General features: G+C 34.7%; 1 protein-coding gene across 4 annotated transcripts; it reads right to left on the bottom strand.

The window, feature by feature from the left end:
- Positions 1-348: 348 nt before the first annotated feature.
- On the bottom strand, positions 349-3,685 carry LOC130954516 (VAN3-binding protein-like). 4 transcript variants are annotated; one of them, XM_057881268.1, is made up of 8 exons: positions 3,338-3,674; positions 3,168-3,241; positions 2,374-2,702; positions 1,584-1,974; positions 1,277-1,441; positions 1,112-1,161; positions 959-1,016; positions 349-817 (listed from the first exon to the last, which is right to left on the bottom strand). In XM_057881268.1, the coding sequence occupies exons 3-8, from the start codon at positions 2,647-2,649 to the stop codon at positions 591-593; spliced, it is 1,167 nt and encodes a 388-aa protein (XP_057737251.1). In that variant the 5' UTR covers positions 2,650-2,702; positions 3,168-3,241; positions 3,338-3,674; the 3' UTR covers positions 349-590. The 4 variants fall into 4 exon arrangements, with proteins under 4 accessions (XP_057737251.1, XP_057737252.1, XP_057737250.1 ...); XM_057881269.1 differs by having other exon boundaries at positions 3,189-3,685; XM_057881267.1 differs by having other exon boundaries at positions 3,168-3,671.
- Positions 3,686-19,505: the final 15,820 nt, after the last annotated feature.

Raw genomic sequence — 19,505 nt, 5'->3', positions numbered from 1 at the left:
TGATAAAATGCGAGTATTATTTCGTTGCGGTGAGAATTTTACCATTGGAGTCACCAATTTATATGCTAATAGAGAGATTAAAATAAACACATACACAGGTAAAGTAGCTGAATATCAATTGCTGGTTGTATTGTTGTAAGTTACACAACATTTCTGATCTTTACTTCGTATTGATTACTGCAATTGTTCTATATTATGCCTTTTTCCAACATATTCTCTCTGAATTTTTGAGAAACGTGAACTTTCTCTAAAAAACAACATAAAAGATACTAGTTATAATATATGAAAACTTTCATGTTTGACAAAAATAAAACTTAACATTCAACATTAAATTCTTAATGCCTTTCCTATAATCCTATTAGTGAATTAGGAGAGTAGAGAACCTTAAAGGTTTTCTTTCTTTTTCAATTTTTCTTTCTTAATTCACAAGTCCCAACCATAATTACAAGCAACTGCTGTAACGAAACATTATTCTTTACATCTGTACTGTACCATAGAGTTAGAACATTCTTAGTAATTTTGCATAATCATGTGTCCTACTCTCTAGGTGTATATATACAATCCAAACAAGTCATATGCCGGTACTAAGATTAATTTGAAAATTCCATACTAGGCTCATTTGGTTCAACAGAATTGACTTGACGAAGTAGAAGCTCTATCCCATCAACCCATTTCTGCTTTTGGATTTCATTTTTGCACTTAAACTCCATAAGACCTTCTCCAGTTTTCAGGCCAAAATAGTAGTTTTCATCTGATTCTTCCCTTTCTTTTCTATATGGCCATGCACCATCTTTATCACATACTCCATAAACAACACCTATACAATATAAACCACACAAGAATTTGAATTGGTTTCTAATTTTAATTGCTATGCACAAAAGAGTTTTGCAAGGCTATTTAATCAAATGCATGCAAATAGAGTTGATAAGATGGGATCATGATTGTTAAGAAGGCTTACATTTATTCTTTTTGGAGAATGCTCCTCCAACATGCTTGCTTTTGATCTTAATCTTGACCTGGAAAAAAAAAAAAGATGAACATTCTTGTTACTTATATCTAGGAAATAATCCACTTCCTTATGAGTAATTGTTTGACCCAGATTAATGTGCACCTGGCATTTCTTGTTGATGTAGATAGATACATGTTTCCATCGTAATACACCTGAAATAAAAACACAACCACCTTAGAAGAATTTACCTGATAAGCAGATCCAATGATGTGAATTTTTCATCAATGAAAGAAAAACAAGCAAATGCAATAAAACAGCAGCAATTACCTTTTTCTGTGAGTTGCATTAAATCTCCCTCACATGGAGAATGATTTTCCCAAAGCTTACCCTCTAAACAGAATTCTGCTGTTCCCTTATCACAGGGACTTATTGATGCATTCCTCTTAGTTTCCTTTGGCAATCTTTCTCTCAGAGCTGCTTCTCCTCGCAAAGCTGAAAAACTATCCACGGTGAGTAACCAAATACTCAATAGCACCAAATTAAATCACCCCAACAAGGAAAATGGTTTGCACAAATTAATATATGTTTCTCAGATCTATAGTCAAATTTCATGTAGAGAAAATTGAGCAAGTACCTGTTGCAGCTGCAGCGGTAAGAGTGATTAGATCACCTGGGGTTTGAATATCAACTGCAGACCTTACAGTTGAAGCGACACGGTCATGATCAGCTCCAGCTAACTCAGCCATTTCAATGCAATAAGAAGCTAAGAGTTGTGTGGCTGAAGCCATAGCAAGGTCCAGTTTGGAACAAGAGCTGCCACCTGGGTCCTGCGCTGCGGCCACAGCAGCCAAGGCAGATGCTAGCCCGGCAATGGAAAGAGCAGAATGCACGCGTGCATTCTCAATACGTGCCTGATCTTTCTTTTTCATACTGGTATTAGTATTTCCATTCTGCTTCTGATGCAACCATTTCCCAATAGTACTACTCATTCTTCTACAATGACCAGAATGTGTGATCTTACCTGGCTGCAAAAGAGTATCACAAACACCTCAAAACAAATTACAATACATATCAAAATCGCCATCAATCATGTTTCGTGTACACCAAAAATCAGCCACCAAATAGGAAATTTTTCATTGTACTACTATAATCAAGTTTAATTATTCTACTAGTGCTGATTTGGTTATTCTACTATGGCATGTTGATAATTCTGGTGGTTGATTATTTAGTTGGGAAAATGTGTGAATCAGTATGTATGGTGGCTGATTTTTTTGTGTACACACAGCATTTTTTAATTGCCATTATCGTATAGGTTCACATGAATAATTGCTAATATTAATCCATCTTTAATTGAAGCTAAGTTGCATCTGATATAACATTCACTGAATTCAATGTATGAGAGAAAATTGACAGTAGTGACTTACTACTAATTGAGGTGCAGAAATTGGTTCAGGCAGCGTGTCTGGACTACTCTTATGGTCAAGAAGAGGTTGGTTTTGGTTTTGCTTCTCCGAAAGAGCCTTTGAAATCTCAGAAGTAGAGAGACTCCATGACCTGGATAAGAACTCCATAGGCTCATGTGGTGTTGGTGGCTCAGGTATTGCTGGCAAGGATGACACCAAAAACAGTTCTTCATTCTCCTCTAAATCTAGCTCGTGCCATGGTCCATCTTTCCAATGTGGAAACAAGCCACCTTCCATTTTTCGTCTTTTTGTTTTTGCCACTTCTTTCAATCTTCTGAATGTTCCAACCACTACAATCACAATTTACTGATACAGGTAAGTAACATGGGACATAGAAACAGAAAAAAAGGGGGGCCAAGATTTTCTGATAGACAGAAGCAATAGTGAAGTCAAGAGTTTGGTGTGATAATTTGAAGTTGATTATGATCTTAGAATACTATTTATATAGAGCAGCATGCATCTGCAGACAAGACAAGTAGTGCTTCAAAAATATCCTCAACAAACCGTACCTAAGATTTCCGAGATCTCCTCTGAAATAATCATTAAAAAAGAAGATAAAAGAAAGTAACCCAATTAATTAAGACATCATCGGCAAAATCAAATCTATTAACAAACATTAGAGACAGAATGATAGATTATTTAACCAATTTCTCATCCAAAGTTCACTTAATTAATAGACCCAATTAAGGCCACAACAAACTTCAAAAGCAGATTCCAAAGCTAAGAATAATAAAATAAGATAGAAATAAAGAAACCTGCTTTAGTGAAGTTGTAACCTCGATGAAGAGAGGGGTATGTATGACCAAGTCACCCTGTTATGCGACCAACTCTGCCGCATCAGAAGATTTTATATTATATTATATTACATAAAAGAGACAGAGTTTGGATTTGAAAGGCAGTGATGAGTGATGCAGAGAAAACAAACACTGATCGGAGTCTTGTGCTTTGGAGCAACACCAATTCAGATACACGTTATTAATTGAATCAAGATTATAAAAAACCAAATATTACTGTGAGTTTAGGAAAACATAATCCTAGATAAGTGGGCATGATGAAGAGCGGTGAAGGCTGTTGTGGATGACAGCAACATTCTTTTTCTAAAATCTACTATCTATCAATAGTAACTTTAATATAACTATAGAGACAGATAGATTCAGAAGAAATGGTAGGATATAGAATATTATTGAGAAATATGATTAAGATAGTATGAGATATGATATGATATGAGACATGCGATGATGGCATTATTATGGAAGGTGTTATTAAGCACGCCGCGTAGTGCGTACGTAGGAGGAGTACTTTGTTTTACTTTGTATGGGGGTTGTTGGGAATTGGAGTGAAAAAGTCACACAGTGTGTGTGTGTTTTTGCGCGGTGCAGATCTGCAGGTCTCAATGCTATATGGACGGTGGGGGGGCCGGTTTCCTATTGTTCCCTTACAATTTACAAATGACCAATGCTTCAATCTTCATTCTTAATTACTATCTCGTTACTCTCTATCTTGCTGCATTTCACGAGATAATTACACTGCAAAGTTCCTTCCCTTTGGCCATTCAATTTTATGTATAAACTTTGAAATCTCCAAGGCTACTTTATGTAAGACAATTTTTCTTGTTATATTTATACACTAAAAATCAATTATTTTTTCGCATATAATATATGTTACATATGCAAAATACACATTAGCAATTTTAAATATTTTTTATTATTATTTAACCAGTACAAACATTAAATTATCATTAACAGTTAAATTTTACTAATTTATGTGTATAAATTCAAAAAAAAAATATGGCTACAAAGTGCAAATAGTATTGATTTATATGTGCAAAACTTTTGTGAATATATGTGTAAATTATATACTTCTTGCATGCAAAATTTTTATAAATATAGATGCAAATTACTATTGCCAAGTGGTGGCAAAAAATGATAATATTTTTTAGTTATGTAACATTGTTCTATGTAAAATAAAATATATATATTTATATATATAAATAATATAATAACTAATTTAGTTGGTATAGCGATTGAATCACTAGTCTATATAAGCAAGTCTAAAAGATCTGAATTATGTTTTGTATGTGCAATAACTCATTCACCAGCAATAAATTTTTAAATAGAATTTTGATCTGCGACAAATTATTCATTAACCTACCGGATTAGGAGATACTGTAAAAAATTAAACAAAAGTTAAATAAACAAATATATAATGATATTTTTGTATATATATATATATATATATATATATATATATATATATATATATATATATATATATATATATATAATATTTTTAAAAACTTTAGTAACGTGGGATTGGTAAAGAACTAAAGATAATAAGTTATTTAGTTTCTTAACTAATAGTTTTGATTAGAGTTTTGAGGGAAAAAAATTTTTGTTTAGAAGACCTATTCTCTTTTATAAAACCTCAAATAAAGTTGAATTAGAACAGTCGAATATCTACTAATAAGATCCTAGATGATTAAGACAAAACTTTATACCTTAATTGAAAAATCTAATAACCAAAGAGTCTACGAGCCAATTAAAATTTGACCAACACTTAATCAATAAAAAATAAATTTTACATCATTAAAAATATTTATAATAAATAATTAATAATTATAAATCATAAAATTTGCCAAACCTAGCACTCTTTATAACCAAAAGTAGAGAGTATTTTTTAGGTTTTACCATCCACCTTACGAGTAGACACAACATGACTCGTTTATCATATCTGCTTTGACCGAATAGATCTGTTTTTTTTTTCTTTTATTTTCTATTTGGCTAGACTAATCTGTTGACGAATATTATGTTAATTTAGTATTTTTAATGATATGAGATTAAATTTAATAGTGTGAGATTATTCATTTTTTTATAATTAAATACTGGCTAAATTTTAATAGAAGTGCAAGCTTCTAAACTTTTTCAAAGTATAATTTGATACGATATAATTTAGTAAAATATATTGAAATAAATCTAAACTTTTACGATTTAATTTTTTTTTTCCTCTTTCAAATGTATGATTCCAGCTTTCCTAATTTTAGGAGGAGCGATAACAATCAAGTCATCAAATATTATCCCATACCTCTAAATAAAATTAAAATCAGCTGTGTAAATCAAATGACATTCAAATGTTCCATTCTATATATATATATACTAAACAAGTTAGACGAGTGGTATTATTAAAAGAATTGGATTCAGAAGTCATGGGACAGCTTCTGCAATGTACACAAAAAGAAGATAGGTACCCATCACCAGAAGCACCATCCATCTTATAATAGAGACCATGACATGTGGGAAATTATGGACGAGTGCGGCATCCTAAAGAAGCAATGAACTGGTCCAGTTATTAAACATCTCATATTTTATAGGAATGTGGCCAAAAAATAAAATAAAATTACGAGTGCTTGCTAACAACTTATCAAATGTTTGTCAATTATTAAGTGCAGTGGGTCACTCATAAATGTTTTAGGATATTCAATTCCTAGGTGTAAATAAGTAAATTACATATTTGACTTTATTTGAAAATATAATCATAAAACTATAAAAGTTAAAAACATTTTGTATATTTTTTCACGCGAGGAAATAGGAAAAGATAAACAGAAACAAAAACTACTGTTTCAGACATGAAACTCACTTCTACTGTGATTGATAAGTCTCATAAGTCATAATCAAATTAGTATTTGGAATTGAGTTGACTTCGATAAATTTTAAATGCAGATCCAATAAATCTACTGGTTATAATGAAAATTGGAATTTGGTTTAGTGTATTAATTTTAAGAATAATATTTGGGAGATATAATTTGAGAGTCATTCATAAAAAAAAAAGTCTAGTTAAGTTTTTATTTTGACGAGTCTGATCTATATTATAAATAAATAGTTAAAGGATAGGTCTATTATCTTTTATCGTTTTTTTTTTAGACTTGAACCTAATCTATTTAAAAGTCCGACAAACCCACGAGTCTATTTAAAAAATTGTAAATTATAAATCAAAATAATAAATTTAAAAAATTTAAATTGACATGAAATACATTTTAAAATTTATAATTCATAATTTATAAAGTATAATTTATTTATATATCAATAGTTAATCATATATCATAATCATACTTGCAATTTATAAACATAAACTTTTTTAAATAAAAAAAATTATAATTTTAATTACTCTTGGCTATTTTTATTTATTTATTTTATGTTTAAAATGAGTGAATAGTTAAAAATTTAAATTAAGAATAATTTATTTTTATAAAAAAATATTTTGACTAGCCAATCCAGTAAATTTTGTAGATTTTTTTTAAAGCTTATGGTTGGTCTTTTTAACTAATTATTGGCTTTATAAAAAGCATACGCCTAATTGTTTAATAAAATGAGTTGAATTGAATCAAGATTAAAACGAATCGAGTCATGAATCCCTATCTTATATATAGTTTGGCCTACTTCTACCTCTAGTTATAGGGAGTTCTCATTTGTATTTTTTTTAATGCATTTATTTTTTATTTTATATTCTTTAATTTTTGGTGAAATAAGTAAAAAATTTTAGATATAATAAATATATAATATATAAAATTATAAATATTAAATTAAATAAAATAATTTTTTGTATTATCTCTTTAATATTATTTAATTTTTATATTGAGAATATTTTTTATTATGTATATTTATTAAAAAAATATTTTACTATCATTTATTAAAACTTGAACTTAAGTTTTTTAGTTAAAATATAAAATATTTTTTTATCTTAACTTATATCATATTTATTAATATTTTACATATTTAATAGTAAAATAGCGAATTGATTATGTTAGTATATCTAACAATAGAGTAAAAATGACAACTTTATGCCTAGAAAAATATTATTTTTTATTAGTTAAATCAGTTTTTATAATTTTATAAAATTTATAATTAAAATTTTATAATTCAAAAATTTTTAATTGAATCTAAATATAATTTTAAATTGTGTAATTAGATTCTTTTTGTACAAAAAATAAAAGTTAATGAAATATTTCTGCTTCAAATTAAAGATATTCATATTTAAAAGTTATATTTTCTAAATTTGAACGTCTTCTCATTTTTAGAATGATCAATTAGCTGTACCATTTTTTACTTGGTACACTACAAGAAAAACGTTGAATCTTGTTGTAATTACTGATGAAAAAACGAATAAAATTTGACGGTATAAACCTCGTCGGTAATCAGTTACTGTCGAATTTTTTTGTCCGACGATAATTATCGTCGGATATTCTGCAATGGATTACCTACCCGAAAAACTATTTGGTTACGGGCGAAAATTTTTTACAGTAACGTTGACACCACAATATCCATTTTTCTGCACTATTACTGTTGTATTATGCTCACGGTAAATCTGACGGCAATGTCATTTTAAAAAAAAATATTGTGACGCAATTTTTTTTATTTTTCTTTTTTAATTTTAGTTTTTTATTTAAATTTATTTTTCACACAATTCGTGGTCAAATTATAAATAATAAAAACTAATTATGTAATATTAAATATCAAATGTTCAAATAAATTAAAAGTCAAATAAATCAAATATAATGAAACAGCAAAACAAAGCCTTAATCACTAAAGATCCTAGTAGTAGTCGTCGTCGTCGTCGTCATTCTCGTGGTCCTGCTGAGGCGGCAGAGAAGGCGGTGATATCTGTGTCCCACCAGCAGTGCCGCTGCCACCGGCGCGCATCTGAGCTGGTACACCGTCATCTGCTACTTCATCTGTTGAAGTCGCTCCAGTTGCTCCCTCCACTCCAACCTGAGGTCATCCGTGTCCGTCACTCGTGTGAGAATCTCCTTATACCTCTCTCGAGTCTCGGTCATCTCCTAAGCCTATTCATGAAGGCTTCGGGTAAGCTCCTACACCTACAACTTCAAATCAATGCCTTCCTCGGAATTGACGGCCCGACTGGTGGCAGAGGTGAATGATGGCCTAAATGTAGAGGTACGGAGGCTGCTGTCGAAGAACGACCCTGACCCATATACGCGGTTCCTGTAGGCGATGAGGTGGTCTCGCACCAAACCGCATTGGGATCGACGACTGATGCTGTAGAGCCACTGGTGTCCTTCCTACTTTGCTGAGATTGCTGAGTTGCGGCCTCCAGTCTCTGTCTGTAGAACATCTGTGTAACACATGTTATTATGATTAGGATGACAACTGTACAATTAATTGAAAATTTTATATCACAAGATCAGATATTTACTCAGATAATGATCTATAGACCGCTGATAAGCAAATCTCTCTTTGTTTTCTTTCAAAGTATGGGTGTACTTAAAGGTCTCTGCCAATATCGCATCGCGATCTAACGATTTTGACTACACATATTGCACAATATGTTAGGATGCCTATTAATGATATGTCAAAGAATTTAATTAAGTTAATAACAAAATTAGAGAAGCTACATACCAACCTGGCCTTAGTCTTCATGAAGGTTGTTGAGCCGCCAATATACTTGGACGACCTGGCCGATGCCCTATTAGCTCTGTTTGTGAGTTTGTTTGTGAGATGCCAATGCTTGAACCCCTCATTTGTAACACCCTAACTACCAAAGTTCACGCTTCCGGCTGCGCTACTCTGATAGCTCGGACATTACGACGACTCTTATACTATTTATTACTAAAATATGAGCCTGTTTGAAACTTTAAACCGCAAATACCGTTCCCAAAAATACTTTCGTTCGATAGCGTACATCCAAAGAAACCATACAACTTACGAAAACTCATTAAAGAGTACATCCATATATATACATACATATATATAAATAATATTACAGACATTAACCAATACAATCCCTATCCCTCTTATAGAATATATCAAGGTAAAGGCGAGGGTACAATAATTAATAATCCAAAGCAATACAAAACATCACAACAATAACTAAATAAATTCTTCGTAACCTCTGCGCCCATATCCTGAAAGGGGAAAAATGTAAGGGGTGAGAACATCATCCTCGAAAGGGTTCTCAGTAGAGGGTTTTTGGGAATTACTGTAATAGGATACATGAAGATAAACCGTACCAGTGATTAATAACCATCTTATGCCTCTTTTCAAAAACAACAGTTTACAAATAAAGTAAAGTCAAAAATCTTTTCTGAAAGAGGAACCGTTCAATTTTCAAAATATCAAAAGCCTTTCAAAAAGGTTTATCTAAACTGAACCAAAATAGCCTTTCGTATTTTACTCCAAACCAGAAACACAAAACCGAAATCAACCATCGGTTTATCTCATTCCAACCACGGCCCTAGGCCCAAACAATCCAACCACAACCAATCCACCACAATCCAACAGAGTACCAGATGCAAACACAAGTAGGAAGATGCAAACACAAACAAACAGGTATCGCAAGTAGAACAATTAGCAGTTAATCACATAGGCAAACCAAGTACAATATGCATACCCAAACAATGTCACATAGATGCATATGATGCATGCCTGTCCCTAGTGGCTGATGATATCATCTGTCGGTTATATAGCCAACCCGACACGTCCTGGTAGCTAACCATGGACAGAAACACCCATCGCGGAGCAAGTAAGTTTGAGCTACAACCCCCTTGCTACTACCCGCTCAACCCAGAGCCAGTGGAATAACCACTACTGCGGCTACTACCCAGGCGGGTGTTTAACAGCTCAACCTGGAGCGAGTGGAATCACCACTACTACCGCTACTACCCAGGCGTCACAGTCTCTAACCTGGAGCAAGTGGGACGAACCACAACCCTTGCTACTACCCAGGTATCACAGTCTCTGACCCGGAGCAAGTGGGACAAACCACAACCCTTGCTACTACCCAGGTATCTCAAGCATATATTCATTCAGTTCCAACCATGGATCAACATCCATCTCAGCCATCCGGCTTAATTTCAAAATTCATAGTTAGCCATACGGCCCTCAACTCATTCGGCAATCAGCCATAAAACAATATCATACACAACTATTCCGGCTCACGGTTCAATCCAGAACCAGCCAATATTCATAATCATACACAGCCTTTCCGGCCCATAACAAAACAGCACTTCCATATTCAACATCATCAAATTCATAAAACCGGCATTTAAGCCATAAATCACTTTTCTCAAGCCATTTCACTTTGAAATCAAATTTCAACTCTTTTCAGCCTTGGCTTTTAAAGATCTCATTTCTCAAATCATCTCAGGCTCATAAGCCAAATTTACTCAAAGTGAGTTTCCTTTTTAAAACAAAGCCACTCTCGGCATTCTCTTTCCAAAACTTCCGAAACCATGGCAAGTTAAGGATTTATTTCAAAGTATTCAAAACCACCCATCCAACAATGGGATTTTTATAACAAAAGCTTCTCGGCAAAGTCCCAAGTCTTTAGGGAAGGTCAAATTATATAAATTCCTTAAAATTCTTTGAAACTCTTAACATCATAGATTCTCGGTTCAAGTAAACAAAACTGAATTTACTATAAAACCGGCCATAAAGAATCACAGGTTCCAACCCGGTCCAAAAATCAACTCATTTGAAACGGAACCGGTTCATTTGAATTAAACCACTTTCAGGTTTCTTGTTGGAAATCCATTTTTCTAACTCTTCCAAAATACTTCAAATTTAATTACTCAATTAAAAGTCTAGATTCCTTTAAGATCACTAAAAAAACCCCTTTTTGTATTGAAATCAACCTTAGAGCATCAATCTTTCCCTTAGTGATTCAAACGGTGCAAATAGTTCATTTCCAAATAAGCCGAACTCACGCATAAAGTTCATTAAATAAGTTAAGCTTGAAAACATAAATATTCTCTTAATAAATCAAATAATACAATTTCTCAAATCCAACCCTTTTTAAATAACTTTACAAACAAGTGTAGGATTTTGTAGAAATTTCGACAGCACCTCCCCTAAAACTTGGACTTTTGCCACCCGGTTCGGGTCCCAACTAAACCATTTCTCATTCCTTTTCAACAGCTCAAAACCAGAAATCAATTTAAAGCAAGCTAAATCCAACAATCGCCTCAGTGGCGTATCTCAAGGATACCATTTAAAAATCAACTCAATATCAATCGATATAACTCATTTCCAAGGCTTTAAAGAAACGGTTCAACAACAAATCATTTGTCCAAAACCCAATCAATTAAAATAAATCAGGCTGAATTCAAAAGTGCATTCGACTTCTCACATCATTGAAATAATTGACTCAATTCAAACCAATCATCAACGGTTTAATCTCAGATTTCAAATCTTTAAAGAATCAACTTCAAAACACTATATTTCACAAAGCCGCACAACAACTCAGCCAAACCAACATCCATAATCATTCAAGTCAATCAGATAACACATAAGGCAGATACAATCACCAAATACACAATATCTCACATCAGTATCCATATGTAATAATTCCAATACATAAAGCATAGTTTTTGGAAAGCGCCCCTACCTCAAAATGCAATTCCATAACCCAAATGCCTCATCAAGTCCTTTCCGCCTCAAACCGAACTGACGGCGACCAAAACCTCAGCTCCCAGCCACTTTCGCAATAACCATAGCATACTAATCGCAACATATAATAATCAGGACTCGACCCCAAGTTACCAAAGCTCATTTATTAACCAAACACAACAGAATACTAACGCGAGATTATTCGAAACATAATTTCTTACCGAAATAATACAATGAGGCAGCTGCGATTCCGAACTGGCCCCGGTAACAGCTCCGGCGGCAGCCAGAAGCTCTGGTGGATCAACTATAAAAACCGCGCAGCATTAAAACCTTCTCAAGATCCAAAATGACCAAAACCGCAAATTAAAACCCTTACCGGCATACTTCTCCGGTGACGGCGGCAGGAGCGGCGGCTTGAATGGCATCCAGGAGCTGGCAGCAGCGGCAATAGCTCCCTGCCTGCTCTTCCGATCGCATCTCCTCCCCCTCAGATCGGACCGGTGGCAGACCCCTCAACAGTGGCGGTGCTGCAACTACGAAAGGTGAGCAACGGCAGCGGCGCTGCGGCAAGGAGCACAGCAGCGGCGTGTCTGGGCGCGGCAGTTCCAATGGAGGCGACGCCGGCGACGTGAACAGCGGCTGGGCGCGGTGGTCGGACTCCCAGCTCGCCTCAGCTCTCTCTACGCCTCTCCTGTTTGGTGTGACTGGCGGCCTTCCTCCTCCTTCGAATTCGACGATAATGGAACAACGGCGGCGCTGCACTCCTCCATCAATCGGTGTCGGCGAGCGGCAGGACATGGCGGAAGCCCCGACGACTGCGACCCACGACCACCCTCTTCCTCATGTAGCTCTCCGTTTCGATCTCTCTCTCTCCTCTGTTCGCAGTTCATGGTATCGGCGGGGGAGGCTTCTGCGGCGACGGCGATAGCACGGATGGCCGAGGCGGCGCGACGAAGCTGGCTCCATGGTGTTGTGGCTCAGGGGCGGTGACTCGAAATGATGACAGGCAACAACCTTCCTAGTGCCACCGGCGCAGATTCCTTCTCTTCCTCCCTTTCTTCTCCTGTGACTTTCTTTCATGGAAAAGGAAATGGAGAAAACCGTGTATTGCTACTGTTTTGGGGGAAGGGGACTTCGGCTGCTGCTAATTGTGGAGGGAAAAGGAACCGGGTCGGGTAACGGGTCGCTGGGTTAGGGTTTCATTATTTTGAAAATTAGGGCTAAGGGCATTTTAGTAATTTCACATAAAATTAGGAATAATATAGTAATTGAAACCCAAATTAAATCCAACACTAATTGTATATAGAAAATACTATTTGCTCATCAATTTTACAAATTATTTTCAATAAAAATGCCCAAATCAAATAATTAGAAATAATATACTTAATTTCTTCATTTTCTAAAATAGCAGTAATAATATTTAAAATATTACTTATCTAATCCAAATCATATAAAATCCTTATTATTTCACAACTATCAACTTTATACTTTAAATATAGGAAATAATCCAATAATTATAAAATTGGATAATAATCATAACTCGTCTCAAATTCAATAAATCAAAACTTGCTTTAATTATCTATAATAAAATAATCTCTGAAATTAAGGCTATAAATAACTGTAGGATTTGAGACTTGATCATAATAAGACTTTTTCAAAGATTTTGGGTCTTACATTCTACCCACCTTATAAAAATTTTCGCCCTCGAAAATTGATACAAAATGAAAGAAATTCCATAACAGTTCACCCTTAAATACATTTAAGGAAAAAGCAAAAATATCTTAACATATAAACATATATATGGTTTTCAAATACTTGGATGGTCGTATGCATAAAGATACAAAGGTAGGAGTGTGATTGCCAAGCAAATGTTACAAGATAGGCTCAATGCACAAGGTCATATGATCTCAAGGCTTTACAAACACTTGAGGTGTCAAAATAGGGTGCAAATCAAGATGGGCGTCCACAAAGCAAAGTGGTAATTAGTGTGGTAAAAGGCTGCAAAGCATGTTGGTATTTAAATAGCGGCATAATGTTCGCTGACAAATCTCATTCCCACTTCAGAACTTCAATTTCCCCAACTCCACCAATCATTTTACAACCTCATGACCAATCATAAGCCTAACAACCGCAAACCCGTTCGCAAGGAACAAAACACCCACAACTCATACGTTGCACACCTACCGCTTCAACTTCCATATACACATCACATCTTAAAGAACTAACGTATCGCGTTACTACGTCTACAAATCGCACGTGATATCAAAACAATTCTCGAGTCTACTCAGAAGGATACAAGATTTAAAAAGGAGAGTCAAATGTCAAGGATAGTACTCAAAGATTTGAGAGAATGTATCCAATTCCAAATAAACAGAGACACTCAAGCAATGAAGTTTGCTAGACTCAATTCAATTGGCAACTTCAAAGATAACCCTTGGATCAAAGAAGTTCAATAGGATCAACAAGAAAACCAGCGCATCAGTTTGAAACAAACTCAAACTGAGTCGATGAAGTATGAGGTTTACAGAAGAGAATATTTTAAACCCAAGACAAAGCTCACAGAACTCAAGAGCGTGATTAAAATACTTCCGAATACATTGTTCATAAAAGAATTGAAAACTTGCAGAAAAATCACTTCGCAGTTTAGAAGAAAATCAAGTAATAAACATTCTTCAAGAGAGTAACAAGAGCATAAATGTGGCTTTGCTCTAAATCAATTTCACGTTGAAGTAGATTATGTAGAGTTTTAAAACAAAATGCACACAAGTTTGGCTAAGAGCCAGAATATTTCCGCAAATATTTTAGAAAGATAGTTAGGTGCACAACTCGACCAAAAGGAATTCATAAAACTCAAAAGAAATCAAATGCTTGTTCAAAAATTTCCAAAGCTCATATTTAAACAAGCGTGTATAACATTCATAGCAAGACTGAAAGAGGAAGTTAAACTCTTTTTAGAAAGGAAACTCCGAGACACCAGTTTGCTTACAATTTGATAAAAGAGATAAGTGGTGCGTTACAAACGAACCGGTTTTCAATAAGCAAGGAAACTTTTCAGAACTTCATTTAAAATAGCGCATGCCAACTTTAAATTAATTTCGTCAAAATTGAACAATGGTTTCAATCTTAATCGAGCAACAGATAACAAATTCTGTTTAGAAATTCTTCAAAGAGAATTCAAAACTTCTTTAAAAGGTTCAAAACAAGACTCCAAAAGTATACTTGAAATCACCATCTCAGAAGGGTATTCAAGAAAATTATGATGTACTTAAAAAGAGTCAAGCCATAAAAGAAATAATCTTAAATCAAAATAGTTAAAACAAGATCCACTAGGCTTGAGACATCAAACAAGCTTTCAATTGATTCTAAAGAACACAAAAGTCGTAGGAAAGGACAACTCAATCATTAGTAATTTTCCAAGGATAAATCTTTGACTAAAAACTCTTATAGAGATAATGAGAGGATAAACGATGTACTAATTTTGAAATGAATCAAACTGTCTCATATAAGAATGAGATTCACAAGATTGGAAAAACCAAGATCAATGGTAATGTTCACAAGATGTAAAAGTTTAGTTAAAAACAAAGTCAAGTATGACGTTCATGGAGATAGAAAGCTATGAGTCCAACATTCTCAAAAGAACAACAAGGACATAAACCATATAGCATGCTAAATCAAACTCCATTCAAAATAAGTTAAGTAGAGCTTATCAAACGAAACTCAACCGAGACAAAAGTGGTAAATCTTTTCTTTTCAAAATTTTGAAAAATATTCAAATACATAATCAAATGAACATGTGCATTGGAACTATAGTAAAATTACTAGAAAGTCAAATTGTAATTTAAGGTAAATGCAGTTCCATAAACCAGTAAAAACACAAGCGATGTATTGGAAATAGATAGTTGCTAAGCGGTATGAGTAATCTTCAAAGTTTCATATATAGAAAGGTATATATCTAATCAACAGCAATTTATAAAATCTCAAAATTGGCTGTGATCACTGTCAAGTAAGAGAAAAACTGAATCAACAATTTCTCAAAGAATGAAATCAGAACCCGGAGTTAAAAGTCACAGCACGTCAAGACAAGTTCAAAGCTATGTCAAGGAATATTGGAATCAAGAAGGACTCAAATAGAGAAAGACAGATGCAACAAGGATCTCAAACAAGCATATGCACTTAGGATCAAACAAGAATGCATATGAATAAGGGAATAGAGTAGAAATATCAAACTACTTTTCAAAAGGAGTAGCAAACAAGAATTTCAAGTTAGGACATGAAAGAACAGGTCGACTCGAACAAAATCCAAAACACACAACTGAATAGCCTCGAGAAATAGTTTCCAACGTTCCCAAAACCTGCGATTCGCTTTGCTCAAAACTCGTATATCGCCTATAATAACCCATTAGTGCTTTCATAGACATAATTCACTAGTATTAAGCCGGCCAAACTTAATACCAAGAATTATGCAATGCAAGACTAACGGCGTTAATCAATAGACCGTCATGTGCATAAAGCTCTAATTCTCATCATTCGACAAGACCTAATACATGACAAACGCTCAGAGCATGCAATTGAAGCATAGTCAGTCCATTTCTCAGGCTCTACAGGAAGAACTGCTCTGATACCATAATGTAACACCCTAACTACCAAAGTTCACGCTTCCGGCTGCGCTACTCTGATAGCTCGGACATTACGACGACTCTTATACTATTTATTACTAAAATATGAGCCTGTTTGAAACTTTAAACCGCAAATACCGTTCCCAAAAATACTTTCGTTCGATAGCGTACATCCAAAGAAACCATACAACTTACGAAAACTCATTAAAGAGTACATCCATATATATACATACATATATATAAATAATATTACAGACATTAACCAATACAATCCCTATCCCTCTTATAGAATATATCAAGGTAAAGGCGAGGGTACAATAATTAATAATCCAAAGCAATACAGAACATCACAACAATAACTAAATAAATTCTTCGTAACCTCTGCGCCCATATCCTGAAAGGGGAAAAATGTAAGGGGTGAGAACATCATCCTCGAAAGGGTTCTCAGTAGAGGGTTTTTGGGAATTACTGTAATAGGATACATGAAGATAAACCGTACCAGTGATTAATAACCATCTTATGCCTCTTTTCAAAAACAACAGTTTACAAATAAAGTAAAGTCAAAAATCTTTTCTGAAAGAGGAACCGTTCAATTTTCAAAACATCAAAAGCCTTTCAAAAAGGTTTATCTAAACTGAACCAAAATAGCCTTTCGTATTTTACTCCAAACCAGAAACACAAAACCGAAATCAACCATCGGTTTATCTCATTCCAACCACGGCCCTAGGCCCAAACAATCCAACCACAACCAATCCACCACAATCCAACAGAGTACCAGATGCAAACACAAGTAGGAAGATGCAAACACAAACAAACAGGTATCGCAAGTAGAACAATTAGCAGTTAATCACATAGGCAAACCAAGTACAATATGCATACCCAAACAATGTCACATAGATGCATATGATGCATGCCTGTCCCTAGTGGCTGATGATATCATCTGTCGGTTATATAGCCAACCCGACACGTCCTGGTAGCTAACCATGGACAGAAACACCCATCGCGGAGCAAGTAAGTTTGAGCTACAACCCCCTTGCTACTACCCGCTCAACCCAGAGCCAGTGGAATAACCACTACTGCGGCTACTACCCAGGCGGGTGTTTAACAGCTCAACCTGGAGCGAGTGGAATCACCACTACTACCGCTACTACCCAGGCGTCACAGTCTCTAACCTGGAGCAAGTGGGACGAACCACAACCCTTGCTACTACCCAGGTATCACAGTCTCTGACCCGGAGCAAGTGGGACAAACCACAACCCTTGCTACTACCCAGGTATCTCAAGCATATATTCATTCAGTTCCAACCATGGATCAACATCCATCTCAGCCATCCGGCTTAATTTCAAAATTCATAGTTAGCCATACGGCCCTCAACTCATTCGGCAATCAGCCATAAAACAATATCATACACAACTATTCCGGCTCACGGTTCAATCCAGAACCAGCCAATATTCATAATCATACACAGCCTTTCCGGCCCATAACAAAACAGCACTTCCATATTCAACATCATCAAATTCATAAAACCGGCATTTAAGCCATAAATCACTTTTCTCAAGCCATTTCACTTTGAAATCAATTTCAACTCTTTTCAGCCTTGGCTTTTAAAGATCTCATTTCTCAAATCATCTCAGGCTCATAAGCCAAATTTACTCAAAGTGAGTTTCCTTTTTAAAACAAAGCCACTCTCGGCATTCTCTTTCCAAAACTTCCGAAACCATGGCAAGTTAAGGATTTATTTCAAAGTATTCAAAACCACCCATCCAACAATGGGATTTTTATAACAAAAGCTTCTCGGCAAAGTCCCAAGTCTTTAGGGAAGGTCAAATTATATAAATTCCTTAAAATTCTTTGAAACTCTTAAAATCATAGATTCTCGGTTCAAGTAAACAAAACTGAATTTACTATAAAACCGGCCATAAAGAATCACAGGTTCCAACTCGGTCCAAAAATCAACTCATTTGAAACGGAACCGGTTCATTTGAATTAAACCACTTTCAGGTTTCTTGTTGGAAATCCATTTTTCTAACTCTTCCAAAATACTTCAAATTTAATTACTCAATTAAAAGTCTAGATTCCTTTAAGATCACTAAAAAAACCCCTTTTTGTATTGAAATCAACCTTAGAGCATCAATCTTTCCCTTAGTGATTCAAACGGTGCAAATAGTTCATTTCCAAATAAGCCGAACTCACGCATAAAGTTCATTAAATAAGTTAAGCTTGAAAACATAAATATTCTCTTAATAAATCAAATAATACAATTTCTCAAATCCAACCCTTTTTAAATAACTTTACAAACAAGTGTAGGATTTGTAGAAATTTCGACAGCACCTCCCCTAAAACTTGGACTTTTGCCACCCGGTTCGGGTCCCAACTAAACCATTTCTCATTCCTTTTCAACAGCTCAAAACCAGAAATCAATTTAAAGCAAGCTAAATCCAACAATCGCCTCAGTGGCGTATCTCAAGGATACCATTTAAAAATCAACTCAATATCAATCGATATAACTCATTTCCAAGGCTTTAAAGAAACGGTTCAACAACAAATCATTTGTCCAAAACCCAATCAATTAAAATAAATCAGGCTGAATTCAAAAGTGCATTCGACTTCTCACATCATTGAAATAATTGACTCAATTCAAACCAATCATCAACGGTTTAATCTCAGATTTCAAATCTTTAAAGAATCAACTTCAAAACACTATATTTCACAAAGCCGCACAACAACTCAGCCAAACCAACATCCATAATCATTCAAGTCAATCAGATAACACATAAGGCAGATACAATCACCAAATACACAATATCTCACATCAGTATCCATATGTAATAATTCCAATACATAAAGCATAGTTTTTGGAAAGCGCCCCTACCTCAAAATGCAATTCCATAACCCAAATGCCTCATCAAGTCCTTTCCGCCTCAAACCGAACTGACGGCGACCAAAACCTCAGCTCCCAGCCACTTTCGCAATAACCATAGCATACTAATCGCAACATATAATAATCAGGACTCGACCCCAAGTTACCAAAGCTCATTTATTAACCAAACACAACAGAATACTAACGCGAGATTATTCG

Source organism: Arachis stenosperma, chromosome 10 (assembly GCF_014773155.1).
Source record: "Arachis stenosperma cultivar V10309 chromosome 10, arast.V10309.gnm1.PFL2, whole genome shotgun sequence".
NCBI classification, from domain to species: domain Eukaryota; kingdom Viridiplantae; phylum Streptophyta; class Magnoliopsida; order Fabales; family Fabaceae; genus Arachis; species Arachis stenosperma.
This window is presented reverse-complemented; position numbering and strand designations above follow the sequence as displayed.